At 44.5% G+C, this 27,256-nt stretch overlaps 1 protein-coding gene across 5 annotated transcripts in view; it reads left to right on the forward strand.

Moving 5' to 3' along the window:
* Positions 1-13,524, forward strand: part of BEND7 (BEN domain containing 7) — a 77,857-nt gene extending 64,333 nt beyond the window's left edge. For 4 of the 5 annotated variants that reach the window (XM_081226980.1, XM_081226982.1, XM_081226984.1 and 1 more), the window contains 2 exons: positions 8,112-8,165; positions 11,213-13,524. In XM_081226980.1, the coding sequence (XP_081083106.1) occupies positions 8,112-8,165; positions 11,213-11,274 (116 nt within the window). In that variant the 3' untranslated portion in view covers positions 11,275-13,524. The remainder of the gene's footprint in view (positions 1-8,111; positions 8,166-11,212) is intronic. The other variant, XM_081226981.1, reaches the window with a different exon arrangement.
* The last annotated feature ends 13,732 nt before the right edge of the window (positions 13,525-27,256 follow it).

Here is a 27,256-nt window from a genome sequence, read left to right on the forward strand (position 1 = left end):
GGATCATTCTTCCAGGAAAGGTGAACACCAGCTGAATTATGACTATTTAGAGATGGTCATTTGAAATCTCGTTCTCCCCAAAGTGACAGTGGGACAATTTACCAATGAAGAATCCTTTTGAGGTCAGTTTTCTGACATTATGTAGGAATCATCATCCCTAGGAGGCCACAAGCCTCTAGATATTATTTTTAAAAAACAAAACAAAAAACAACCGATCAAACCTCAGGCCCCCTGGCCTGCTAAGAGCCTTCTGGGCTTCTGTGGCTGTGGTGTGAGAGTTTGGGAGACAGGTTTTAGATGCCTGAATGTCACACTTTGGGGGTCCATAGAACAGCAGTACAAACTCGTGAGACTGTCTGTAACACAGCCTCTTACTTGAACTTTCACTGTGAGTAGAAGTAACCGTGACCAAGCCTGCGGAAGAACCCAGCCACCAGCCCCGGGGAGGAGAACTGCGGGCTCAGGCTGGGAGTGCCCTTGACTCAACAAGACACAGGGCACCGAGGGACCGAGTGGTTTTTCAGTGTGAAAAACCTTACAGTTCTATAACAGTAGCTAGCAAGACGCTAAACTATCCAGCTATAACTGGATGAGTTTTTTTTTTTTTTTTGCAGTACACGGGCCTCTCACCGTTGTGGCCTCTCCCGTTGCGGAGCACAGGCTCCGGACGCGCAGGCTCAGCGGCCATGGCTCACGGGCCCAGCCGCTCCGCGGCATGCGGGATCTTCCCGGACCGGGGCACGAACCCGTGTCCCCTGCATCGGCAGGCGGACTCTCAACCACTGCGCCACCAGGGAAGCCCCAGTTTTTTTTTATTAAAAATCTTCCCTCCCTCCTTTTTTAACCTTTTGACTTCTTTTACAGTTAACTGATGCTCTTTTTATAAAGAGCAATGGACTACTAAGATTTTAAATTGGTAACCAAATGGATTATTGCATTAGGTAACAAGTCACATCAGAGTCAGTAGATCTGGTTTCCAAGGCTCACGTCCGCTCTTCACCAGCTCTGGACCTTGGACGAGTCAGTCAATACTTCTCATCTCGGGTCCCCATCACTAAGTGGACATGGAGGTACCGCCTGCCTCAGAGCTGTCCTGAGGCTCCAGACGCGGGTTGTACATGAACGTCTTTATCAGTGAAGCTAGTGTACCTCTCGGAAGATGTCTTTGTGCGCAGTCATGCTTGGTGGCATGGAGGTCGCTGAGGCAGCCACACGTCGTGTCCTCGGTCAGGGGACCAGCCAGCCTGCTGTGCTGGGGCAGCCACTTTGCTCCTGTTGTCCCAGCATGATTATCAGTGACACCCCTCTCACACTCAAAGGCTTTCAGGCTTGGGAAGTAAATCATGTGCTCATACTCCTCCTGGGTCTCCCAGTTTTCACTGCTGTCTTCTCCTGCACCCCCAAATCATCGCAAATAAACACAGCGTGGTGCAGTGGAGAGAACAGGTCTGCTTTCCTGGCTCTGATCTGCCATTTACAATTTCCTGGGAAGCTGGACTAATTTCTCACCTCTCTGAGCCTCAGGTTCTCCATTTATATAACGAGGCTGATACCTACCTCCGGGTGTTTTCAGAGTTAAAATTAGGTGATGTAAGTATTGCCACCGATAGAGAGCTGACACGTAATAATGCTCAGAAAATGCCCACGACCTTATCCTCCTTCCCTTTGCTAACCAAAAACAAAACAAAGCAGTTCCTTTCTCCTCCCAGCATTGTTGGTCAGATTTCTTCCAAAAGGGCCTGCATTCCCTGAGTCTGCCTCCCCACCCAGTTCACTTTAGAATCCAGGGCATTTTGCCCCTGACCTCACTCCTCTAGTAGGAACCTTTGCTGTGTTTGCATCCGGATTATCAGATTTCACTTGTTGATATTAACACTCAGACTTGACCTCCATATTGATTGTTACCCTTTCGAATCACATCCTTCTTGAAACTCTCTTGCTCCAGGCTCTGTGATTTCATTTTCTTTGTTTCTCCTCCAAGTTCCCTGTCCGTGCCTCGGGTCTCCTTCCCCACCCCTTTCTCCTCTGCCTGTCTCCTAAACCTGGGTCCTGGTTTCCATCTTTGGTGCTTTCTCCTTGTTCTCGTTGTGCGTCCTCCCCGTGTCCCATCATCGGGGGCTCCCCAGTGTGCAGCTCCAGGCTCGGCCACATCCTGGGACCCGAGTCTCCACTCCCTGAGCCTCTGCTAATGGGGTCCGGTCATGCCCCGCCCCAGATTAAATACTTCTGGCTTCCTGTCCGCCCAGATAAAAACCCTTCTACATACCCCCCAGCACGGCCCGCACGGTCCTTCACGGCCCAGCGCCGCCTCACCTCCTGCCATCGCCTGGTGCGCCCCTGGGCCACACCAGACCCTGCCCCGCCCGGCCCTGTGTGAAATCGGCGGGCCTCCCACACCCAGGCTTCCCCTCCGCCTGGAAGCGCGCAGCATCTCAGAGGCTACTTTCTCCTGGAGGCTTCACAGGCGGCCTCGGCACTTTGATCTTCTGCCACCTGAATAGTGGCAGGGACACACCTGTTTCCTCCACGAGATCCTCAGGAGCAGAGGCTGCGTGTTTCTGTCCTAAGCGTTGAGAACACTGTGTGACACAGTGTGGACACGCCAGGTTATCTGTTGACTGGACCAGTGAATGGGAATGACGGGACAGCTGTCCACAGCAAAAAGGTCTCCGCTCATCGCGGTCACGTGAGATCCTGGAGAATATTCCATCAGTTCCTGACTGGAGGTTCAGAGGCTTCCTCGTCCCCCACCCCCAGAACCCGCAGGGTGGCCACGTGTTGGGTACGCCTGTGGCCACTCGCCTGGCCATCCCTGGGTGCCCCGTCCTTCGTCCTCAGGCCCTTTTTCTCACTTCTCTCTCCCCGTCTCCTGAGGCCTCTTGCTTCACTCCCGATCGCCTCTTGCTTCACTCCTGATCGCCTCTTCTCCCAGCTCCCCCAAAGCTTCAGAGTCTCGGGTCAAGGCGCCCGGACCTCACTCTGGGTGGCTTAACTGAGAAGCACCTGGGAAGATCACCCTCCTGCTGGCGGCTCTCTTATCTCTTCTTAGGCTAAAGGTCCCCTGCCTCTGCCTGGAGACACCTCACAAAGGCCCCTCTGTGACTGCCCCCTTAGATTTCAGGCTCCAGGGAAAGCGCTTTTTGCGATTGACTGACAGGTGTTATAAAAGACAGCACCCCGCGAGTAACCCCTCATTAAGCAAGCACTGGTGTGCTGCTGGGTGCGTGTCTCCTCAGCTTTATTTTCAAGTATAAGCTGAGCGGTGTCCTTGCTAGTTAAGTATTAAGTTGGTCTTATGTTGCCTAAGTTCTGCGTTAGCAATCCTGATGATTTTGAGTATGTGAGAACTTGTACCTACCTGTTGCTTTTCAGAGCAAGTTGTCAAACCCCAAAAACAAACACACTAAATACAGTATCAGAGAGATCTAAGATTTGTCAGAGTGAAGAGACTGAAATGTAATACTCAGTCCGAAGGAAAGGCAAAGGGCCAGAGTGGCCAGGATCCCTCCACCAGCTGCCCTGTGGTCCCTGCGCCTTGGCCCCAGCTGTGCCACCCGCTTCTAGCAAATCTGCACTTGCTTCCTCTACCTACGACCTCTTCCTGCATCACAGGGGGCGGTGGCAGGACGTGGGAAATGCTTGGAGCTCCTCGGGAGCTTGAGGGAAAAGGACGGTATAAATTCAGGATCCGGATGTTACTGATTGAGGGGCTTCAGAGACGACCCAGAGGAAGCAGGAAGAGGGCTTGGTGTCCCAGAACCTGTGCCTCTAGCTGAGGAGAGTGATTAAGAGTCTCTAAAGGAGCTGAAAAGTTTCCATTTGAAGAGTCACCTTTTTTTTTTTGCATTACGTGGGCCTCTCACCGCTGTGGCCCCTCCCGTTGCGGAGCACAGGCTCCGGACGCGCAGGCTCAGCGGCCATGGCTCACGGGCCCAGCCGCTCCACGGCATGTGGGATCTTCCCGGACCGGGGCACGAACCCGTGTCCCCTGCATTGGCAGGCGGACTCTCAACCACTGCACCACCAGGGAAGCCCTGAAGAGTCACCTTTGAAGGTGGAAGACATACACGTGGGGAGCGGAGCGTTGGGCGTATACTGAGTATACTGGAGAAGACTGTTCTCAGAGACACAGGAGCAGCTCTGCTGCCAGAGGCCACGTGACTAGAAGAGCAAGTTCTGTTGCAATGTTGTTCCCCTCCTGTATGTATTTTATACATAAACACACCTTTTTTTTCCTATTGTCAGATGCTGAGACCAGTTATTATCATAAGTTCTGGTCTCCACTCCCTTCCCCACAGCATACACATGCACACAGTGAGGACCTTCCTCCACGTTCCTGTCTCTCTTTCCCCCAAATAGAGTGGCCAGTGAGCACGTTTCTTAACCATCTCAGGGTTTGGATTAGCAATTCGTGTGCCTGTTGGTACAGAACGGGGTGCAGTCTCCCCCCGCCTCCTGTGGAGCGTCTCACCCGCTCAGATGATCGTCTACCCTGTTCTGGAGTCGTCATCTCATTTGATTGAGGACGCTTCCACTCTGACACTGGGTTTAGATTCTCTGCCTAGAGAGTTGTGGTTGGCACCTTGGCAGGTTTCCCCAGCCTGTCTAGCAGGTTCCATTAGCGTCTGAGAAGGCGAAGGTGGCTGAAGGTCAAAACTAACCCTGACACACAGACCACACAAGAGCAAGATGACAGTACATCCACAGTGACCTGCCAAATAGGCTTTGTTCCCAATTTTGTCAAATCCTGTCCCACCTCTTTCTCCCCAAGCGGCACAGAAGTGGGATCCCAGCAAACTGGAACTGGAGCCGCGTGCGTTAGTCGTCATGCGGATGAGAACCGAGGGGCCAGGGTCAGTGCTATTGCTTGCTCTTGTTTTGTCTCCTTCTCGGTCTAAATGACAATACGGCGTCTCATGGATATTCCACAGCTTCAGTCTTATTTATCATATCTGGCTCACTTCCTGGAATAAGGTACAGACTCTACCTGGGCAAGTAATCAATTCGCTGCTAAAGGCAGCCCACGAAGCCTCCAGAAAAAGGAAGTGCCCCTCACAGATTTGAAAGGTTGTTCTGTGAATCCAAATAGAAGTTCATTTGGGGCTCTCATCACATGTAATAATTTTTTTTCGATAACTGGAATGATTCCTTTTCTGGTGTGGATTTTTATCATTTTCATTAGATTATTTCCTCAGCGCAAAATCACAATTTTTAAATTTGTGTTGGATCTAAGAGTAAAGCTGTCGCTGCTGTTAAATTTTTATTGGACTTGCTTAATCTTTCCCAAATTTCACAACTTGTCTGTCACCAGAGAAGAAAGATTGTGAGCTTGTTGTTACAGACAGATGTTATAATCAAATTTAACAGTCATGTTCTTCATCCACAACACTTGGCCCTGTTTGTGCAGCGGACAGCTACTCATTTATACATAATCCTTTACAGATTTGGGGTTGTGTATGTTTGGTTCTTAGTAAAGCACATAATTGCACAGGCCTGTTTTTTTTTAAAGTGAGGATAGCTGAATTACAAAGGGAAGATCAACTTACACCCAGAACTGATTTTTGTCATCACTAAATGAAAAGCCGCTTTTCATGGAAGGTAGAGAAAGTTACTAAAGTGTCTAATGAACTAAAACTTGAAGTTTTACAATTGTAGCTTATAGTGATGCATGTGATTTATAGTTGGACTACACATAGCGAAGAGGTCAAGCCCAGGCATTAACCTGAGTCAAACCCTTGGTACGTCGTCTTAACGTCTGTTTGTCTCCGTTGCCTCATTTCTTAAAATGGGCATAAGATAGACCTGCCTTGTAGGGGTTGCCAAGGGTTAGCTGACAGAATGCATATGATAACTGCTCAGTAGGTGGTATTTAGTAAATGGTGATGCCTATCATAGCTATTATTATTATTATTACTGAAGAATCTTTAAAATCTTCTGGTTCCTTTAGCCAAGATGCCTAGCCCAACTTTTTGTTCTCCAATTAATCACATCCTGGGATTGATGATAAATCCAGTATTGCATGTCCTGTGCATAACTGTTCTAAAGAATCTTATTTTATGCACTATATGTACCAGCATAGTGTACATTGCCATGTGATGTAAAAAAGAAAAATCGTCTGAAATAATGCAGCCAGCTATCTAAGTGTTATACCAACTAAAACAATAAATAAACCTTGAACAGTGAAAATAAATAAATAAATAAATAAATAAATAAATAAATAAATCCCAGACAATGAAAGAACTACCGTGTACTTCATCTTCCTATTCAAGTTCACTTAAGCCAATCAGAAGAGAATAATATCTTCTAAATATAAAAATAACATGTTTGTTATTTTTTAAATATATAAGAAAAATTTAAAAACTCAAAGAACAAAATTTTAAATACCCATAAGCTTTTCATCCAGAGAGAAACACTGTTAACATTTTATTATGTCCTGTGCTTTGTCCATAAACCTATTTATAGAATTCTAATCTTACCATTTATCCCATAGCTTGACTGGAATGTTTTATGCAGTATTAAACATGCATCTACAACATAATTTTTAGTGGTGAATTTTATTTTTTTTTATACAGCAGGTTCTAATTAGTTATCTGTTTTATACATACTAGTGTATATATGTCAATCCCAATCTCCCAATTCGTACCGTTTGTTCTCTACATCTGTGTTTCCATTTCTGCCCTGCAAACCGGTTCATCTGTACCATTTTTCTAGATCCCACCTATATGCGTTAATATGCGATATTTATTTTTCTCTTTCTGACTTACTTCACTCTGTATGACAGTCTCTAGGTCCATCCATGTCTCTACAAATGACCCAATTTCATTCCCTTTTATGGCTGAGTAATATTCCATTGTATATATGTGCCACGTCTTCTTTATCCATTCGTCTGTTGATGGGCATTTAGGTTGCTTCCATGACCTGGCTATTGTAAATAGTGCTGCAGTGAACATTGGGGTGCATGTGTCTTTTTGAATTATGGTTTTCTCAGGGTATATGCTGAGTTGTGGGATTGCTGGGTCATGGCTACTGGTCCTCTCCAGCCAAAACTTGTCTTGACTAGTCTGTCTCGGTGTTTTTGTGGTGGATTTAGCAGGTGAGGTTCTTTCACCACGGCCAGCGTGTGGCAGTCTGAGGGCAGGATGGTGGAGGGGTGAACCAGGGGAAATCTCTGAACGTCTCCATCCATCTCTGAACCCTGATTGTGTTTAAAGCCATGGCAGTCAAAACAAGAATATACCATTAGTTTGCTTCCCAGCAACTCAGCATTACAACGTGTTACACAGGGCAGCCCTCACCTGACTGGCCTCACAGGCACATGTGCAGGAAACTTCCAAGGGGGCGGCAGTCCTGGGACAGAGGGAGCAGGGCCAGAATTATCCCAGCAGCCGTGGAATATTCTGGCCTGTCCACAGCATGTTGGGGAAACTGACAAGCCCAACACTTATCAGGAAACGTATGGGCACCTTCTTTTTTGTACTTGCTGGAAGGTTTTCTGTGACGGAAGGATCTACCTTTGGAAAACTCTTCAGGAGGTGGAAATATATCAGAGATGAGCAAAGTTTTGCATTTTAAAGCACAGAAGGGACAAATCATTTGAAGAAACGCTTACTCCTTCTGATTTTATTCATGACTAAATTAATGCCGATTTTAGATTGAATTTCCAGTCATCTCCAAAGAAAGGTTCATCCCCAAGCTGTCCTAAGCCTGCCCCACTAGAATGGTTCTGAGGATGACAAGTAAAATTCTACCACAGGAATTCACTGACCTCCATGCCTTCAACGATCATATTTAAACAATTCACGCCAGATTCTGGGTGGATACTTAAGCCTATATAAATAAGCGAAAATGAACTGAACTCATCAATGACTGATAGAATAAGGTTCCTAAGATATAAAAAATTTTAATAGAGGAAAATGGATTTTATATCATCATTTTAAAAATATTTAAATCATGGTACTAAAATCTCTAATGTGAACTGGCTGAAGCTGAGAAGGGAAAAGAAAGGTGAAAACTATTATGTATGCTGGAGTTTTTAAATTGTATTCCCTTATTCGGCAGAATGAATGAGCTCACTGAAACTAATGACATTTGTGTTTCATGTTTGTACCCAGCAGAGGCAGCTGACGGTGATGAACGGCTGGACTGCGTTTCTCTACCCCCAACAGGTAAAACACATTTCCATTTTCATCACCTGCTGGAAAATACAGCACGTGAGAATATTTGCATTGAAAATGTTTTTAACATCAGAGATGCAGATGCTTGAGCAAACTGCTTCTGTAAGAGGCCCAACCCCTAGTAATCAGAGGAGCTCAGTGCCCTGCATTCAGAGAGATTTTGCACACTGAATATGAAAAGCTACAGTTTTCTCACGTTCTGTTTCATCTGCCTGATAACCTCAGAAGAGCAAGTCCTAAGAACTTAGTGTCACAACATTTTGCCTCCCCAAGCCCTGGGACATTAAAAAAATATATATTTTAACATGAAATGACATTTCTGTTTAGATCAGGGATCATCCATTTTATGAGGAAATTCACACGCGTTCTGGCCGCACTCACCTCCCTCGCAAAAAGCTTTGAGAGGCAGTGTCATTGCTCTTCCTATAACGGGCACCCGATGAATACTGCGTTTTAAGCGAGGAATTGAATGTGCCGATCCATCTAGCCTGGGTGGCACATTCCTAACGCTGTAACCCGATCAGCTGAATACACCATGTCACTGCCACACCTGCTGCAGGGTTAAGCCATAGACTTAATTCCGACTTCTTATTTGACTCTCAAGTAATCCTTCCGACCCGGGGCTCCTCCCTCTGCGTCAGTTCTCACCCGAGAGCCTGAGGGACAGGTGTCTGATCAGTGAGCCATGTGACAAAGAGCTTGTCCCCTCAGTTGGTCTCAAGACTCTTTATTCACTTCCCTCAAAATACCTGAAGGTTCTCTAACAACCAAACCCAGACACACCGCCCCCCCCAAAAAAAAACCCTATAAATGAAAAAGCTCAACTCAGTGTTTTCCCACCCACTCCAGGTAGAGGCATGAAGCACTGCTACTAATGATGAAACTAATGGAGGAACACCTTGCTGTTCTAGTTGTACTTTCTAGGGTTCCTCCCCCATCAGCCCCCATGACCCCAGGACATTTGCACTGCCCGTCCTGGCCACCATCTGACACAGTGGGCTTTTAAGAAGTATTATTATTGGAGAACCATTCCCCTTGAAATAGTACCTTTGCGTTTTTCTGTCTGAAGATGGAGGCAGAGAGATGTTTCAGATGGGAAAAGTGAATACAGGATGGTAGAACCACCTCATGGAACTGAAAAGAATTTCAAGGAATCTGAGAAAGAAGGCATGTTAGAGATCCTCTAGTCCCGTCCCTTCTTTTTATCCAGTCCTTTTATTTTACAGGTAAAAAAGCCTGAGGCCCAGAAACACTAAATGACTTTCTCAAGGTCTCACAGCTGGTTGGTGGCCTGGCCGGAGCCCAGGCCTCTCAACTCCCAGCCAATCCACCGCGTAGCTTTCTTACACCTTCTCTGCATGTTTCCTAAAGATCCTAAGAGCTGATGGATGTACTAATCCCTTTAGGATTCCATCTCAGTGTCACCCCGTCTTCACAGTTAGAGTGTCTGTCGTAAGTCAGCCTGAAGTCGCTGCAGCTTCAGCTCTCGGGTTCTTCCCAAGAAGACCCTACCCAAGGCTGTGAGGCCCTAAGGAGGACAATAGTAGGACACCTCCCGCAGGTTTTTTCACTAGACTCCTGATAGATATTTGATACAAATCACTAAACAGCATGATAAATAATACCACCTATCACCTCGAAAAGGGGAAGAGAAGTCACGGATTGGTGCCCAAATTTTGCAGTAATGGAATTAAACAATCTTGACTAGACTGGCATGTCTCTGGAGTGCCTCTCACGTAAAATCCCAGTCTGGGGCTTCTCTGATCACAGCACCATGACTGAGTCCTCTCTCCTTTTACGTGTCTCCTTCATGAGACCGTCCAAGGGATGAATTCCACCTTTCTCGTCCATGCAGCTTCCTCCCTGGATTGGAGACTCACTGGCCAGACCTTCCTCATCTGGTCTGTCTGAGCTGGCAACAGTTGGTCCTTTTTAAAGATTTAACAGTGCCTTTATTACCTCGTTAAGGTCTTTTTTCTCCTTCCAGATTCATACGTGTTGGGGAGGGGTAGGACGGGGGTATAAATCCCCACGTGTTTCTATGAACCAGAACCGACCAGGCCACGGTTACAGTCAGGCGTCAGAGGACATTTATCTCAGTCCGTTAACACTTAAGCAAACTTCTGTTTGTCTAGTTTTAACAAAAATGGATACAGATTTTTCTAGTGGAAAAACATATTTTCTTAATTTCTTTTCCCTCAACCCTGTCAGTAAGTGTTTTTGAGCGATGCCAGGAGTCAGCACTGAGTTAGGTTCTGGTGAACAAATCCCACCCTCAGACCAGAGGCAGAGGCTACTACAGCCCAGGGGTGGAGACAGACCTCTGATAAAGGAGAAAAACCACCATAAGGGAACAATTTGGGGGGAAAAGGAGTACAGAGAATAAAATCGAAACAGTACTAAAATTTAAAGGAGGCTTCTGGATTTGAAATAGAATAGTGCAGAGTGCACCTAGGCTTAGCATTTTTTGCTCATAAATTGGCATTCTTTTGCACACTTTTTAGAAATTAATACAGAAAAGTGTAAGGAAGAAAATGTAAATTACTTCTACCACCCAGAGACAACCATTATTGTTGGGTGTTTTTTCCCAGACTTTTCTCTATATTTTTAAAATTTATATAATGGAGGTCAAATCCATCCAATTTTGTTCCCTAAAGTTTTGTTCTGTTTTGTTTTACCACCTAACAGCATTTCCCATTACAAATCTCCATACACATTATTTTAATAGCTGCACTATATGCCGTCTTACAGGTCATATCATATTTTATTTAGCCATTTTCTACTCCTGGATGATAGATATGAACATACTCTAATAGGAACCCACATTCATGGGTCTTCCTGTAAAAATCATCATTACAGATTTCTAATGGCTAAAATTACTCATTCGGCACCCCTAAAGCCTTGGCTAAAAAATACTGATTTAGAGGTGAAACGCAGACACCTTACCAATGAGGTCCTGCGTCTGGCCGTGTCATAGAAAAGCGTACAACTCTTCCTTAGAGAAGTGGCCCCCCTTCACTTTCTTGTCTCTGTTGTAGGTAATATATTTGACACCAGGAGAGAAAACACGGAAGACACAGAGACAGCTTTCACTGCCTAGACTTTCCTTTAGCGACACTTCTCCTTAGCGCACGCATCTCCTCCATTGGAATTTCCTCAAAGACCCACTAGCATTTCAGGTTACTGCAAAGTGTGGGCGTTCTGTGAAGCTGACTCGTCACGTTTGAATAGTTTTCATATTCTTTCTTTATAACGTGTGATCATCAAGCCTCCAATTTGGTCTAAGATTTTTAAAAATCATCTTTAGGGTTGAATTCTCAGCCTTTAAATGTCCAGCATATCACTGGGTTGGTTCAATGTCCATGAAAAAGAAGCAGTTTTATTTTCCCTGTTTTTTTTTTTCCTTCAGTGTTAATATGGTATAGAGTTTTGAAGCATATTTATTTTAATGTAAATTGCTTAGTTGCAGTATAGAGGAGAATGGCTCTTTCCGGACCAAGGAAGCAGTGTTGAAGGCCAAACTTAATTAGAATCTTCACCAGCTTAGAAGATGGAAAAGTTGTTTTGGGAGACAGGACAGCTCTGATCTATTAGATGAAATAATTTGTGGCATCATTTTCTCCCCAGAATAACCATTTGTCACTGGTAAGTGCAAACGATACGTAAATTCTTAGGAAAGAAAAATCTTTCACGTAGGTTGTGTCGACACAGCGACAAAATAACTAATTAAAAGGTGAGAAGCTCAAAGTAACCAGCTATCCACATGACACCTGACAACTGTTTTAACAGATGGTTTTAGCTGAGTGGTCCAGGGTTGTGGCATCATGTGGCAACTGGCCACAAATGTACTTGATCTTGTATACTTCACGTGGCTCTGGTACACTTGCCCCCCCACTTTCTATAAAACCAACAAGTGAAAGTGTGGATTCATTTTAAAGAAATATTTTTGGCATGTGGGTATTTGTTTCACAGAGATATTTGCCTCCAGATTCCTTTCTCTAGTAAGGTGGTGAATTTAAAATACCTGTTTATTTGGAGGCATTGCATTTACACTTCATTTATTGTATAAAGCAAATTACCGTGAATCTTTGGCACTTGACCCAAAGGCCAAAAGTTGGCTTGAAAGAAATTTGGACAGTAGAAACACCAGACCCCCAGGGCGTGGGGAGGGGAAATGCTGTGCTACCATTTAACACGCGTCCATAGCACTTTATCAAATCGGAGAGCGTAAGAGCTCAGAGTTACTGTTAGTCCCACTCCCTCGGTTTGTGGTAAGGCAGCGAAGGAGGAATGAGGATCACGGTTGCCCAGCGCCGGGCAACAAGCCATCAATGGGCAGGCCAAGCCGGGAACCTCAGTTCCTGACTACCCCATCCCAGGTACCTGTGCCATGACGTCACTCGGGGCAGCTAGCCCTGGGCTAGGAGGGGCGCTCTAGGGGGAGTCAGTACCCACTAAAGACCAGCTAATCAACCCAAGACCATAGGAGGCATTCCTGTGATGTGACAAAGCTGGTCTAGGCGTGGCTTATGGAATCAATCCACCTGCTAGACAGATACATCTCATACACGTGTGTCTTTTATCTTCTTTTCGGAGCCTCAAGGAAGGTTCAGATCAATGGTTTCCATCACAGGTTTAGCTAGCCTTTTCGATTTCAGGCCAGTTAGTAACCCCTTCCCTGACACCAGCCTCTCTGTTCATCCAGGAGTCTAATGAAGCACTGTGAACCCAGGCTTTTGTTTTGCTACAAGATATGTTTTAAAATTTGTCTTCTGCCTCTCAGAAGGAAGTCTTTCTCAAGGGAATTGAAAAGATTAATTAGTGACCTTTCAACTCTGTTACAGTAAGATGAATACATTGCGAATAAAAGTAGAAACATTTACCTTACAGCTGTGGAATCTGTTAAATATACACCATGAACCTTCAAAGCACTTCCTGCCAAGACTGGGCGAGAGCTTGAATTTTTCACTACTTGAGGGGTGGGCGGGGATTGTTTGCCTCTCGAATATGTGCAATGGATTCACAGATTGGAAATACATGGCATAAAACTGCAACTGTAAAACCATATTTTATAAATTAAAACTGTGTTTACTGAACTGTGACTACTGTTCAGACTTTATTCAGAAATCCTTTTTATAGGCTTTCTTAGCAAAAAAAAAAAAGAATTATTCCATACCTATGGATAAGGTCTCAATCTTCTGTATATATGTTTTATTAATATGTAAATATTTAGATTTTTTTAAGATTACTATGTTCTTTAAAAAAAATTCAACGCAAGGCTAGTTGTGAAAATGGTGTGTAACACGTGCTGTGATATCAATTCCCAAGACGCCCTCTATGTCTGTTCTGGAAGAATACAATAAATTACTTTAATTGAACGCCCCTGTCTCCTGCCTGTGTGCCGGCCCTCCTGCCTTTATGAAGAGGAGACAATGCTAGCCATTAATTAAAAGGTATTTATTAGTACTCTGGTGATCTTACGCAGAAAGTTTTCTCTCCGTATGAAGTTAATTTTTAAAAATAAACGAACGAACCAGACTGCCACCAGAAAGAGTGTCTTGGAATGCATTAAGTCACAGGCTCCGCCTGGCAGTTAGATCAGTGGCAGGTCCCACCGTAACACTTGAGCAGTAAGTAGTGATATGGTTGAAGCCTAATTTTAACTGAATTAGGTAGCTTCGTAAGCTTCACTTAAAAGGTTAAGCCCTGCTTCTATGGAAACAACACATCAGAAGGACAAATCAATCTTCTCTAACGCAAAGTGGCTGTTCAAACCTAATTGCTTTATTCTCCTCTCTGAACACAGCGGGGCGCTACTCCTCATGGGGACTTGCCCCCTCCTGCCGCCAGAGGCACCCCGGGCTGGCCCGCCAGCTCTATCGGGGCTTTGGTTCGGGGTCTGGCTCTTGGGCCCTCCTTTTGTGGAGGCATTGGCGCTGAGCTAGTCTACAGCTGGGAGGAGGTCAGTAGTCGCGGGTAAGAAAGCAGCCGGATTGCAGGAGGGAAGGTGACAGGGTGAACCGCTTGCAAAGAGAGAACATCTAAGCTACTGCCAGCTAGAGTCTTCCACGCACGCGCAGCCCTTGGAAGCCGGGGGCCTGGCACCAGCCTGCCCCTCCTGCTCTCATCCCCCCAGGGCTTGGTGCAGCCCTTTGTGCGGGGAAATTATTTGTATTATTGTATTATTGCCACGTCACATGATTTGGCCCCAGACCCCCGGGATGCCCTTGCGCCCACTCGCTGGCAAGGATCTGTGCCTCGTATGTCGCCTGGCTAACACCCTGAAGGGCTTTTCTCATCCAGTGGGAGGGGACCCAGTCTTAGCCCCAGAAGGGGCACCATTTGCATTCTCGTAGAATAAAAGCTCACACACCTGCCTCAGTTGTTTCCCCTCCTACAGGCCCAGCCTTAAAGCCAAGTGACGGGGGGACGGCGGCTGACTCATTTACCAGCTGCACCCCGAGTCCAGCTCAAGCATTTACTGAACACCCACGGTCGGTAGATGCTGTGTTGGTTTAGCACAGCCGGGGTTGGGATGCAAGGGACGAAGGCTGACGCTGGGGAGGTCTGTCGGCCTGGTGCCATCCATGCCAGGCCTTATGGACCCATCCCGAGAAGCTTGGAGTGCGTAGGGGCCGCTGAAGCATTCTGAGTAAGAGGTCCAATCAGAGTCATAGGCTCTCTTGATCGGTCTGGCTGAAGTCTGGGACGTTAACTGGAGGGGGCCCAGCCTAGAGCAGGGAGTCGCATTAAGAAGCCGAGGGAGGGCTTCCCTGGTGGCGCAGTGGTTAAGACTCCGCCTGCCGATGCAGGGGACGCGGGTTCGTGCCCCGGTCCGGGAAGATCCCACATGCCGCGGAGCGGCTGGGCCCGTGAGCCATGGCCGCTGAGCCTACGCGTCCAGAGCCTGTGCTCTGCAACGGGAGAGGCCACAACGGTGAGAGGCCCGTGTACCGCAAAAAAGAAAAAGAAGAGCTGATCAGAGACCAGCTCTCCTGAACTCCAGGTGTGCATACTCTCCACCAAGGTGCCACCCAGATTCAAAACGTGGAGGGCCCTGGATGTGAATATGGAGCAAAAATTCAATCTTACAAAGGAAATTTGAGCATCCTAAATTGGTTCAATGAAGTGGTGGACCAACTGCACATTCCGGTAGAAGAACTACTTTCTGCTGTCCTCTAGCAATGGAGGGAGAAAGAATACATTATAATTAATAACACTTACTCTATACGTGACTGAATTAAGCATCCTCCAAAAGTGATGTATGTCTAACCACTGGATAGGGAAAAATCAGATGCACTTAACAATCTCATCCCCCTCTTGGGATCAGCACTGCAGCACTGCACCGTCTTCAGGAGAAATATCTCACTGGTGTGAAGCAATGCCACCTTCCTCCACTCCTACCTCATTGACACTGACACTCCCTGTAATACAGACCTATAGCTGTGGGCAGCTTTGAGTCAGTAAGATTTTTGTTTGTTTCTGTGGTTTGTGTCATGGACTGTTCAAGTGTGTTTGCCCTACCCGCCTCCATAATGTCGGTGTTCCCTGGAAGCCATAACCACAGCTGGTCTTTCCCTTTGTCCCGGTGGATGGGCTCAACAGTCATGGTAGACAGGGTAGATTTTAAATGTCCACCTGACTCCCAGATGCTGGAGACAGCAGCTAAAGAGACAGGAGCCGAAATGCACCTTGATCATGCCTAGGCTAGCATTTTAACATACAGCTTTAGAAAATGAGCAAACTCTCAAAGACCAGGAAACGACTTTTGATTGGAAAGTGCCCAGTGACTTTGGAGGAGGTGGTGGAAGCTCACAAAATTAGCCTGAATTCATTTGAAAGCTTGAATGCAGGAGAAACGTCAAGAAATCCTTTAAAACTTGTGAGAGACTTACTCCCCTCCCGTCCTTCCCCCATTTAAACATTAAACCACAGAAATTGAAGCTGTGGTTTTGATACAAGAATAGATAGATCCATAAAACAGAATGGAGATTTAAGGAAAAACCTGTCTCTATACAGCATATATTAAAGGTATTGTAATAATTAGCACAACACACGTTCAGCTGCTGTTAAACAAAGAGGCCCCCCAAATAAAGTGGCTCAAATGCAATACAGACATTTTTCCCTCCAACTCATAACAGCCTAGTAGTGGGTGGGTGGTCCAGGGCGGAGGTAGGCAGCTCTGCTTCATGTGGTCACCCAGAAACCTAGTTACATCCATCTTATTGTTCTGCCACCCCTGCAGAGGCATCCACGTCCACATGGTCAAAGCTGGCTCACCAGCACAGGTCTCTATTTAAGACTATGCAAAGGGGGAATAATGATGGAGGGGGAGCCATTTCCTTATGAAGACATGACCTTGGGACTGCATACCTCACTTCTGGTTATGTCCTATTGGCTAAAACCTTAGTCAGACGGCTACACCTAGCCCCAAAGGAAACTAGGAAATAGAGTCTCTAGCTGGATGGCTATGTGCCTACCCAAAATTTTGATTCTGTTACTATCAGGAGGAGGAGAAGAATGAATACTAGTGACAATCAGCTGTTGGAACCACTGGTGCCATCTTCACTGTTCAGAAAAGGATGAATTCTTCAGTAACAAGTGTGGAGGAAAACTAGCTAGGCATTTATAAAAAGTTTAGACATATACAAAATTAGCTCAGAATGGATCATAGACCCAAATGTAAAAGCTATACAACTATAAAACTCTTAAAACACAGGAGTAAATCTTCATGATATTGGGTCAGGCAATGACTTCTTAGATTTGACACGAAACACAGGTAACAAGAGACAAATGAACAAACTGGACATCATAGAAATTAAAAACTTTTGCCCTTCAAAGGACATGAAAAAAGTGAAAAGACAACTCACAGAAGTGGAGAAAAGATTTGCAAATCACGTATCTTGTATAAAGTATAAAGAACTGGTATCCAGAATAGACAAAAGAACTTTTACAACTCAAAAATAAAGACAACCCGACTTAAAAAGGGGCAAACGATTTGAACAGACTTTTCTCCATAGAATATATATAAATGGCCAGCAGGCCAATAAGCATATGAAAGGATGCTCAACGTCATTAGTCATTAGGAAAACACACATCAAAACCACAATAAGATCACTTTACACCTACAAAGCCGGTTATAATCAAAACGACAAACAAGAACAAGTATCAGTGAGAACGTGGAGAAATTGAAACCCTCAGTTCTTGGTGGGAATGTAAAATGGTTCAGGCTCTTCGGAAAAAGATCAGCAACTCCTCAAAAAGTTAAACATGACCTCGCAATTACAGTCCTAGGTATTTATGAAATACAGATTTTTTTTTTTTCCCTCCAATGTGGTCATCTGGAAACCCAGGTACGTCCACCTTATGGTTCTGCCACCCCTGGGAGACATCCTCGTCCATGTGGTCAAAGCTGGCTCACCAGCCTAAGTCTATAATGAAGACTATGGGAAGGGGGAATAAGAGTGGAGGGGAACTTCAAGAGAACTGAAAACATCTGAGCACACAAAGACTTGTACACAAATGTTCACAGCAGCATTATTCATAGTAGGCAAAAGTTGGAAGCTTGAGTGCCCATCAACTGATGAATGGATAAACAAAATGTGGTATATCCATGCAATGGAATATTATTCGACAATTAAAGAAAATGAAGTACTGATACATGCTAACATGGATGAACCTTGAGAACATTATGCTAAGTGAAAGAAACTAGATACAAAGGCCACATATACTATGGTTCCATTTATATGAAATGTCCAGATTAGGCAAGTCTATAGAGACAGAAAGTAATTAGCGGTTGCCTAGGGCCGGGGTGGGGAGCAGTAATGGGAAGTGACTGCTAACAGGTGCAGGGTTTCCCTTTGGAATGATGACTATGTTCTAAAATCAGATATTGGTGATGGCTGTGCAACTCTGAATATATTAAAAACCACTGACTTGTATAATTTAAAAGGGCAAGCTTTATAGTATGTGAATTATAGCTCAATAAAGCTGTAAAAAAATTATAGTTAGGTTGGACCCTCTTACTTTCTGTGTGACAATTAATTCCAGATATTTCAAGGATTTAAATAATAAATAATAAAAATACTAGAAGATAATAAAATAATTATATAAATTATATAATATAAATGTTTATATTATATAATATATAAATTTTATATATTATATAAATTATATAAAAATACTAGAAATTTTGTAATTAATATTTATATAAGCTTGAGGAGAGAAAGGATTTCCCAAACATGATGCCATAGGAAGAAATGATCAAGTAAAAATTAATTAAAAATTTTAAATCATACTTCAAAAATTTTACAAAGATAAACAGCAAGCGACAAAATGAGAAAAACATTTGCAGGATAAATCTTTTAAGAAAGAACATTACCTATCATATATCCAACTCTTATAAATCAAATGTCCAATAAACATTAAAATGCTAAAATTAAACCAAGAAATGCAAATTAAAACAGTAGTAAGAAAATTTTGGTTATTCAGTTGGAAAATATTGAAAGAAAGGTAGCACCAGTGTTTTTTTATGATGAAGGGAACTGTTAGTTACTACGAATAGGCATGTTAACTGGTACAATATTTCTGAGGGCAGTTTGCCAATAAATATCAAATTTGTTTAAAACTTTTGACCCGGCAATTTTACTTGAAGGAATTCATCTGGAAGAAATAAAGATTTGCCCAAAGATCAAGCACAGGGTGTTCATCACCACATTGTTTAATATTTTTACAAATTAAAATGATTTACATGTCAACAATAGTTTAAACCATAATACATCCTTAAATCAGAATACTGTACAGCCATTTTCTGAATGAAAGACTTAAATATAAGACACAACACCATAAAACTCCTAGAAGAGAACACAGGCAAAACATTCTCTGACATAAATCATACCAATGTTTTCTTAGGTCAGTCTCCCAAGGCAGTAGAAATAGAGGCAAAACTAAACAAATGGGACCTAATCAAACTTGCAAGCTTTTGCACAGCAAAAGGAACCATAAACAAAATGAAAAGACAACCTACGAAATGGGAGAAAATATTTGCAAATGATGTGACGAACAAGGGCTTAATTTGCAAAATACAACTCAGCAACAAGAAAACAACCCAATTGAAAATGGGCACAAGACCTAAACAGACATTTCTCCAAAGACATACAGTTGGCCAACATGCACATGAAAAGCTGCTCAACATCACTAATCATTAGAGAAATGCAAGTCAAAACTACAATGAGGCATCACCTCACACCAGTCAGAATGGCCGTCATTAAAAAAATCTACAAATAGGGCTTCCCTGGTGGCGCAGTGGTTGAGAGTCCGCCTGCCGGTGCAGGGGACACGGGTTCGTGCCCCGGTCCGGGAAGATCCCACATGCCGCGGAGCGGCTGGGCCCGTGAGCCATGGCCGATAGGCCTGCGCGTCCGGAGCCTGTGCTCCGCAACGGGAGAGGCCACAACAGTGAGAGGCCCGCGTACCACAAAAAAAAAAAAAAAAAAAAAAAAAATCTACAAATAACAAATGCTGGAGGTGTGGAGAAAAGGGAACCCTCCTATATGGTTGGTGGGAAGGTAAATTGGTGCAGCCACTATGGGAAACAGTATGGAGGTTCCTCAAAAAACTAAAAATAGAGTTGCCACATGATCCAGCAATCCCACTCCTGGGCATATATCCAGACAACAGTATAACTCAAAAAGATACATGCACCCCTGTGTTCATAGCAGCACTATTCTCAAGAGCCAAGACATGGAAACAACCTAAACGTCCATCGGCAGATGAATGGGTAAAGAAGATGTGGTAATATACACAATGGAATACTACTCAGTCGTAAAAAAGAATGAAATAATGCCATTTGCAGCAACATGGATGGACCTAGAGATTACCATACCAAGTCAGTCAGAAAGAGAAAGACAATACCATATGATGTCATTTATATGTGGAATCTAAAATATGATACAAATGAACTTATTTACAACTCAGAAACAGAATCACAGACATAGAGAACAGACTTGTGGTTGCCAAGGGGGAGAGAGGTGGGGAAGGGATGGATTGGGAGTTTGGAATTAGCAGATGCAAACTAGTATATGTAGAATGGATGAACAACAAGTCGTACTGTATAGCACAAGGAACTATATTCAATATCCTGTGATAAACCATAATGGAAAGAATATGAAAAAGAATATATATATGTGTGTGTATAACTGAATCACTTTGCTGTACAGCAGAAATTAACACAACTATACTTCAAGAAAAAAAAAAAAGGATACCGCACAGCCATTTTCAGCAGTGTACACAGAGATCAAAAGTCAATTGATTGAAAAAGGCAGGTCACAGAACAATAGGTACCTTAGGATCTTTGGGTTTTTTTAATAATTGAACTCAAAAAAAAGTCTAAGAGGACATGCACCCAACTATTGACAGCTACCTGTGAATGGTGAGATTATGGGTACTTTAAATTTTTCTTCCTGTTTTTTACCTCAATTAATTTTCCTGTAATGAATATGTGTTGTTTTTGCAATGAAAAGGGAGGTTATTTTTTAAACATTTTAGTAATGTAAAAAAATGTTTATAGCGTGGAGAAATGTTCACAATATATTTGCTATTAAATAGCATGTTCACCCTGATCACACTTTTTTAATTCAGAAACTCACTTATTTTTATAAAGTTAGTTTAATGGTCATTGTGTGTAACTACAGACAAATTGCAGCATGTCCAAAACTATACCGACATCAACAACCTCCTACACCTTTAAAAAGTTATAGACCATGTATCACCCATTGGCCTGATCACATTCTGTAAAAGAAATATTTATACACATGCACAGAAAAAAAGAATAGAAGTTGTTAATAGTTGTTAGCTCTGGGTGGTAGAATAATATGTGATTTTAAAAAATTATTTGTGTAAGTTTTCTAAAATGAACATTTATCATTTTCTAAAATGAAAAAAATAAAGGTAAAGGAAGAAAAGGCTCAGTGGTCTTTGTATTTGTATGTCATGCTCACTGTTTGGATACTGTTAGGAATACCTGAAATATCGATGTAAAGTCTTGTAATACAGGCTTCCAACATATCATATAAGCTCCAAAAACTTCAGCTTGTTACTCTAATAATATGTACATTTGAACTGATTTACAGGGCTCTGGAAGTTAATGCTTTACTTTGAAGGGGGGAAAATCATTCTGCAGCTTAACAGGAAAAGGATATCCTCTCTGCAGCTTGAAAGGAAACCAGAGCTGATGATTTATAAAAAATGTATTAGTTGCAAGATAAGAAACCCATCTGAGGTCTAAGTGCATTTGACACATCAGTTCAAAACACAATTCCGCCAGGGCCTTTGGGATTTGGGGAGAATGGCTACCTAAGAAAAAGAAAACGGGTGGGTTCCTATAACAAATGAAACCAAGACACAGGCAGCAAGGCTATGACAATCTTCACTCACGTGCTTATCCCTCTGTGCAAGGTGACAGGGACCTAACTGGAGACGTGCTTTGGAAAACAGATTGAAGGCTGTCAGGCCCACAGGTACTGCCCACTCTGTGTGAATACCAGCCAACACGTATTGGACACATAGTACAGGCCAGGCACTGTTCTAATGCTTTAAAGTTCAGTTTAACTCATATAGTCCACAAAGCCATCCTGTGAAGTAACTACTACGGTTATCCCAGTTGAACAGATGAAAAAAGTGAGGCAGTTTGTTCCAGTTCACTAAGGAGTTGTTTTTAGCCAAGACTTGAGTCCAGGGAGTGTGACTCCAGCTCGCATTCATCTAGACATTCAGTAAAGTGTTCAGAATAACCCCGTTGAAAGTCCAGGCCTGAGTTGCCTTTACCACGCCCTTTATACTTTAGTTTGCACAAAAGCATTGAACCAGAAATGATAACACTGTCCTAAGTATTTTACAGATAAGAATTCAGTGGATCTCCGTTCTGAACCTGGAAGTACTACTATTATCCTCCCCATTTTACAGATGAGGAGACTGGGTTACAGAGAACTTAACTAACTTGCCCAAAGAGCTAATAAATGGCAGAGCCAGGATTCAAACGCAGGCATTCTGATCTAGAGCCTATGCTTCTAATCTCTGTGCTACAGGATGTACTTCTGTGTACATGTCTTGGATGTTTGTTCTATGTCAGGCCTTGTTTTAACTGTTTTAATTGAATCATCTGGTTTGAAATATCCCCAACACACTGTCAGAAAGAGCCGGGGCAGTAGCTAGTGTCTTAACCTGACAACAGGTTCTTTGTTAAAAGGTTTCCAAAAGCACATAGCAAAGTGGTTAACAGAGGGAGTTTTGTAATCAGAATGACCACGGTTTAAATACTGGCCCTACCATTTACTAAGCTCGGCTATCTTTTTATCCCTAATTTCCTCCCCCTCTCCACTGTCCATCCGTCCACCAAAAGAATTAGAGGAGACAGACTGAAATGGAGGTCAGACTATCCCCAGCATGATGAAGCCACTGAAAGCCCCTCACTTCCGTTGGGAGACATTTGCTGCAGGCGGCAGGGCTGGGGAAGCCGCAAGGGCGTGATGCCCCAAATCAATTGTTCTCAGAGTGTGATTCCCCAGACCGGCAGCATCAGCATCACCTGGGAACTTGTTAGAGAGGCAAAACCTCCAGCCCCGCCCCGGACCTGCTGACCTAGCAGCTCCTGGGTGAGGCCTGAGGCCGGTGCGTTTGAACACGGCCAGACGCACACGAAAGTTTGGAAGCCACAGTGCTAGGAGACCTGGGCAGTATGGCAAGACCTCAACCTCAGAGCACGACATGGATGACCAGTAACTTGTGACTACGGATAACAATGTGAATTCGCTCCCTTAATGAGTCAGAGCAGATTCAAAGCTTTCCCTGTGATAGCGTCACTGCCCCTTGCATTCTCATTGGAGAGAACGGGAAGGCATTACAGAAGCAACTGGAAGTGCCAGTTCCCCAGGGACTGGTGGGGGCCGGGCAAGTGTGGGGAAAAGTTCAGACCCAGCCCCCTCTTTTTTGGCTGCTGGATTGAAGCCCCTAGAGGGCAGGGACTAACCCCAGAACTCTCACCTCCTTGGGCCACACACTCAGCCGGTCACTCCCTGCCAAGACCCTCTCAGCGGCTGTGTCCCTCCCGGACCTCCCCTCCGTCCCTTCCATGGTGGCCCTAGACAGTCATGTTAGCCACTCAGCAGCGCTGACCGGCGCTCCGCCCTCCAGGGTGACCCCGAGCCGCACAAACAGGATGTCCAGGAGGTGGGGAAGCACCAGCTGAGAAGAAACCAAACCCACAAATCCCAAGACACTCAGCAAACCGACAGCTATTTACCAGGCCCCTACCTCAGAGGGCCCTGCACCAGGAAAGGGGACTAAAAGTACCTAGCACATGGTTACTGCTTTCAGGGGGTAGATGAGGAGGCAAGACATCAACCCAGCACAACTGCAGAGGCAGGACAAGCTCCAGGGGCTCTGGATACACAGGTCCTCTAACCACCAGTAGAAAATATTCGGGGAAAAAAAATTCCAGAAAGTTCCAAAAAGCAAAACTTGAATTTGCCCCATGCCTGGCAACTATTTACATTGCATTTACATGGCATTAGGTATTAATTGTATTAGATGAGTTATATGCAAATACTAGGCCATTTTATATAAGGGACTTGAGCATCCGAGGATTCGGGTATCCTTGGGGGTCCTGGAACCAATCCCCTGGCTGACTGTATATATAGAGGCATGGGAGGTAATGAAGCTTGCAGCCAAGGGGTCAAAAACCTTGGAAACCAGAGTAAGGAATTCCAAATTGATCCCATAGGCCAGGGTTTCCCCAAAGTGTTAGTATATTTCTCAGAATATTCTCTTGGTAGAATTTTAACAGATGTTATGGAACTGAATGGGTTCTAGTACCAAATCCAATGTGGGGAGGGGATCCCACACCAACAAGCGATTCTCGGGACACCAGCTGGGTGTCCTACAATTCAGCTCCGTTCCCACAGTGCCTCCCCAGACAGCATCAGATCCCACAGGTGAGGGGCTCAGTCCTAAGAGACTCCCACTCAGACTCCAGGCACAAGTCCAGGTTGCCATCTATGCTTCTGACCAACTGGCTATAAATCAGAGGTTGCTACAACCTTCTCAGGTTCGAGTACTTGGCTAGAGCAGCTCACAGAACTCAGAGAAACATTTTACTTACCGGATCACCAGTTTATTACGAGAGGCTGTAACTCAGGAACAGTCAGACGGAAGAGATGCACAGGGCAAGGCAGTGGGAAGGGGCTGGGAGGTTCCATGTCCTCTCCAGGCACCACCGTTCCGGCAGCTCCATGTGTTCAGCAACCCAGAAGCTCTCAGAACCCCATCCTTTTGATTTTTTACGGAGGCTTCCTTACGTAGGCATAAGTGATTACATCATTGGCCATCAGCCCCTCTCCACTGGGTGCGGGGGTGGGACTCAAAGGTGCAACCCTCCAATCACAGGGTTGGCTCCGTGGCAACCAGCCCCCATCCTCAGGTGCTTCCAAAAGTCACCTCATTAGCATAACAAGCAACACCTCTGAAGCTCTCACAAGCTCATAGGTCGTAGACATTCTGGATTGGACAGTTTCACAGGTATCTCACCTGCAGGACCTCTTCAATTGTGAATCTCTGGAGGCTGCATTTTACAAACATTTCAATATAGAACCCTTTTTCAGAGGACTAGTGCTCCATGTAACAAACTCAGTTTGTAGATTTCAGTTGGTGGGTTGGTGGGTCTGTTCCTGCTGTGATCTCCTCAGTAGCTTGTTGAGAATATGGCTTCGGAGGTCTCACAGCTCCTCTGAAGCAGAAATACTGCCCCAGGTGAGTCCGATGTATCATCAAGCTTGGGAATGATTGGTTTCCATTGTTGCAACTGAATTCTATGGGCCAGTGATGATGGGAAGGGACAGGTGGGAGGAAGAAGGAATAATAAGCAAGACCGTACAGCTTAGATATGGGGCCCGTGAGGGGATCTGGAGTGTCACCTACAAATTGACACTTGCCATCTACCTCTACAAGGATTCAATTATGAGCTGCTGCAGCCACTGACCTTCAACAAACACCCCCTGAAAGGAGCTCAGGGTGAAGGTCAGAAATGAGGCCCTCTGTGCTCTGGAGGAAACTGGCAGAACAGGTCTTCAGATAGGCATTTTCAGGTGAAGATTTTCTGAGCCCGATTCTTGCATCTCCTCATATCTAGAAAAGCACTAAAAGCCTTCATGGTGATGTCTGCACCTCATGACTAGCAGTGACCTTCACGAGACTAGCAGAAACCTTCTACCAAAAAAAATGTGCTTGATTGCATGGACTCCCCCTTTACCAAAATCACATATATACTGACCTTCCCCCACTAGCTCTTTGGAGCAGTTTCTCAGAGCTATCTGAAATGCCGTCCCCAGGCTACAGTCCTCATTTTGCCTCAAATAAAACTTAACTCACAATTCTCATGTTGTGCATTTGTTTCAGCCAACAGGAGGCAGTGTGGGGATATGGGGGCCATGAGGGGATATGGAAACCCTGAGGGGAAGAGAGGTACACCATCAGGAACAGAACAGAGATTGGAAGGAAAACCTCACTTTTTAGTAGAAAGAACCCACACTTGTGGAGGGGCTCGTGGTTTACAAAGTATCTTCCAAAATACCAGCTGACTTTCTTACAATCCCATGAGGTGGTTAGGAAAATGATCTCCATTTTTCTTGGTTTAAGGAAACCAAGACTAAGTGGATAGGCGCTTGTTTTTCTTTACACTGTCCCATATCTGACTGCTGTCTTCACTCTGAGCAATTGCTAGAGTGACGCGGGACCATCAGCATCCCAGACAGCAGCGGCCGGGATGCCTGTACCAGCAGCAGGCATCGGCCCAGACCTCGCTCAGGGGCCGACCTGGCTGTGGTCACTGCCATGCAGCCCCTGGAATGCCATTTTCCTGCCCTTTTTCCAAATCTGGTTCCCCAGCCTTCCCCCCTGCCTATGGTGTGAGCTACCCCATCTCCCTCCATACCTACCTTTTCTAAGTTAGCCAGAGTAGGTTTCCACGGCTTCTAAAAAGCTTGACTTGAATGAGAAAGGTCAAGTGTGGGCATGAATGTCCACTTCAAACTTCAAATCTTCCGCTGTGCCTGGCTGGGGCATTGAAAAATATAATGAGTCTGAGTTTAGTCTTATGATAATGTCAGTGATGAATGTTCAAGTGGGAATTTCCAGTAGGCATTTGGAGATGCAAGACTAGTGTATGGAATAGAGGTCAAGGTAGAAATATGGGTTTAGGGATCAGTTCCACTGAAATCATGGATATGAATGAAACAGCTTGTAACAGGTCAAGCTGTGACAGCAACTGAGAGCACTCTGGTGATCCAAGGCGAATAGATTCGCTTGAAAGTCCTAAGAAGAGCTTTGGAAAGAGAAGAAGCACGGCCTGGCCGAGGAAAGGGGGAAGGCAAGACATTTGAGAAGACTCCGAGGTGGATGCCGCCTATGTTTAGAGAGGCCATTTCTTAATATCGAGGGGAAAAGTAACAGTAATACAAAAAAAAAACACCTTTCACTCAACGGTATGTTTGGTGTGATCCCATTTTATTTTTTAAATGTATACATTAGCATCAGTCTGGAAGGATCTACATCAAAGCATTTGCAGTGATTATCTCTGGATGCTACAATGACAATTTTTGTTTCCTTGTTTTCTTATTTTCCACATTAAGCATTCATTGATTTTTTTCCAGATACAATGCATAAAGCATAAAAGTCACCATTTTAGAAGGTACAGTGCAGTGTCCTGAGAATATTCACAAAGTTGTATGACCATCATCACTCTAATTCCAGAAAATTTTCATCCTTCCAAAAAGAAACGCTGTGTCCATTAGCGGTCGCTCCCCATTCCTGCCCTCCCTCCCAGCCCTAGGCAACCACTAATTACTTTCTGTCTCTATAGAGCTGTTTATTCTGGATGTTTCGTATGAATGAAATCATGCTGTATGTAGCCTTTTGTGGCTGGTTTCTTTCCATCAGCATCATGTTTTCAGGGTTTATCTATGTTGTAGCTTGTGTCCGTACCTCACTGTCCCTTGTTGCCAAATAAAATTCCCTGGCATGGCTGTTCCATA

This window comes from Mesoplodon bidens, assembly GCF_964165515.1.
Source record: "Mesoplodon bidens genome assembly, chromosome: 3".
Lineage (NCBI taxonomy): Eukaryota > Metazoa > Chordata > Mammalia > Artiodactyla > Ziphiidae > Mesoplodon > Mesoplodon bidens.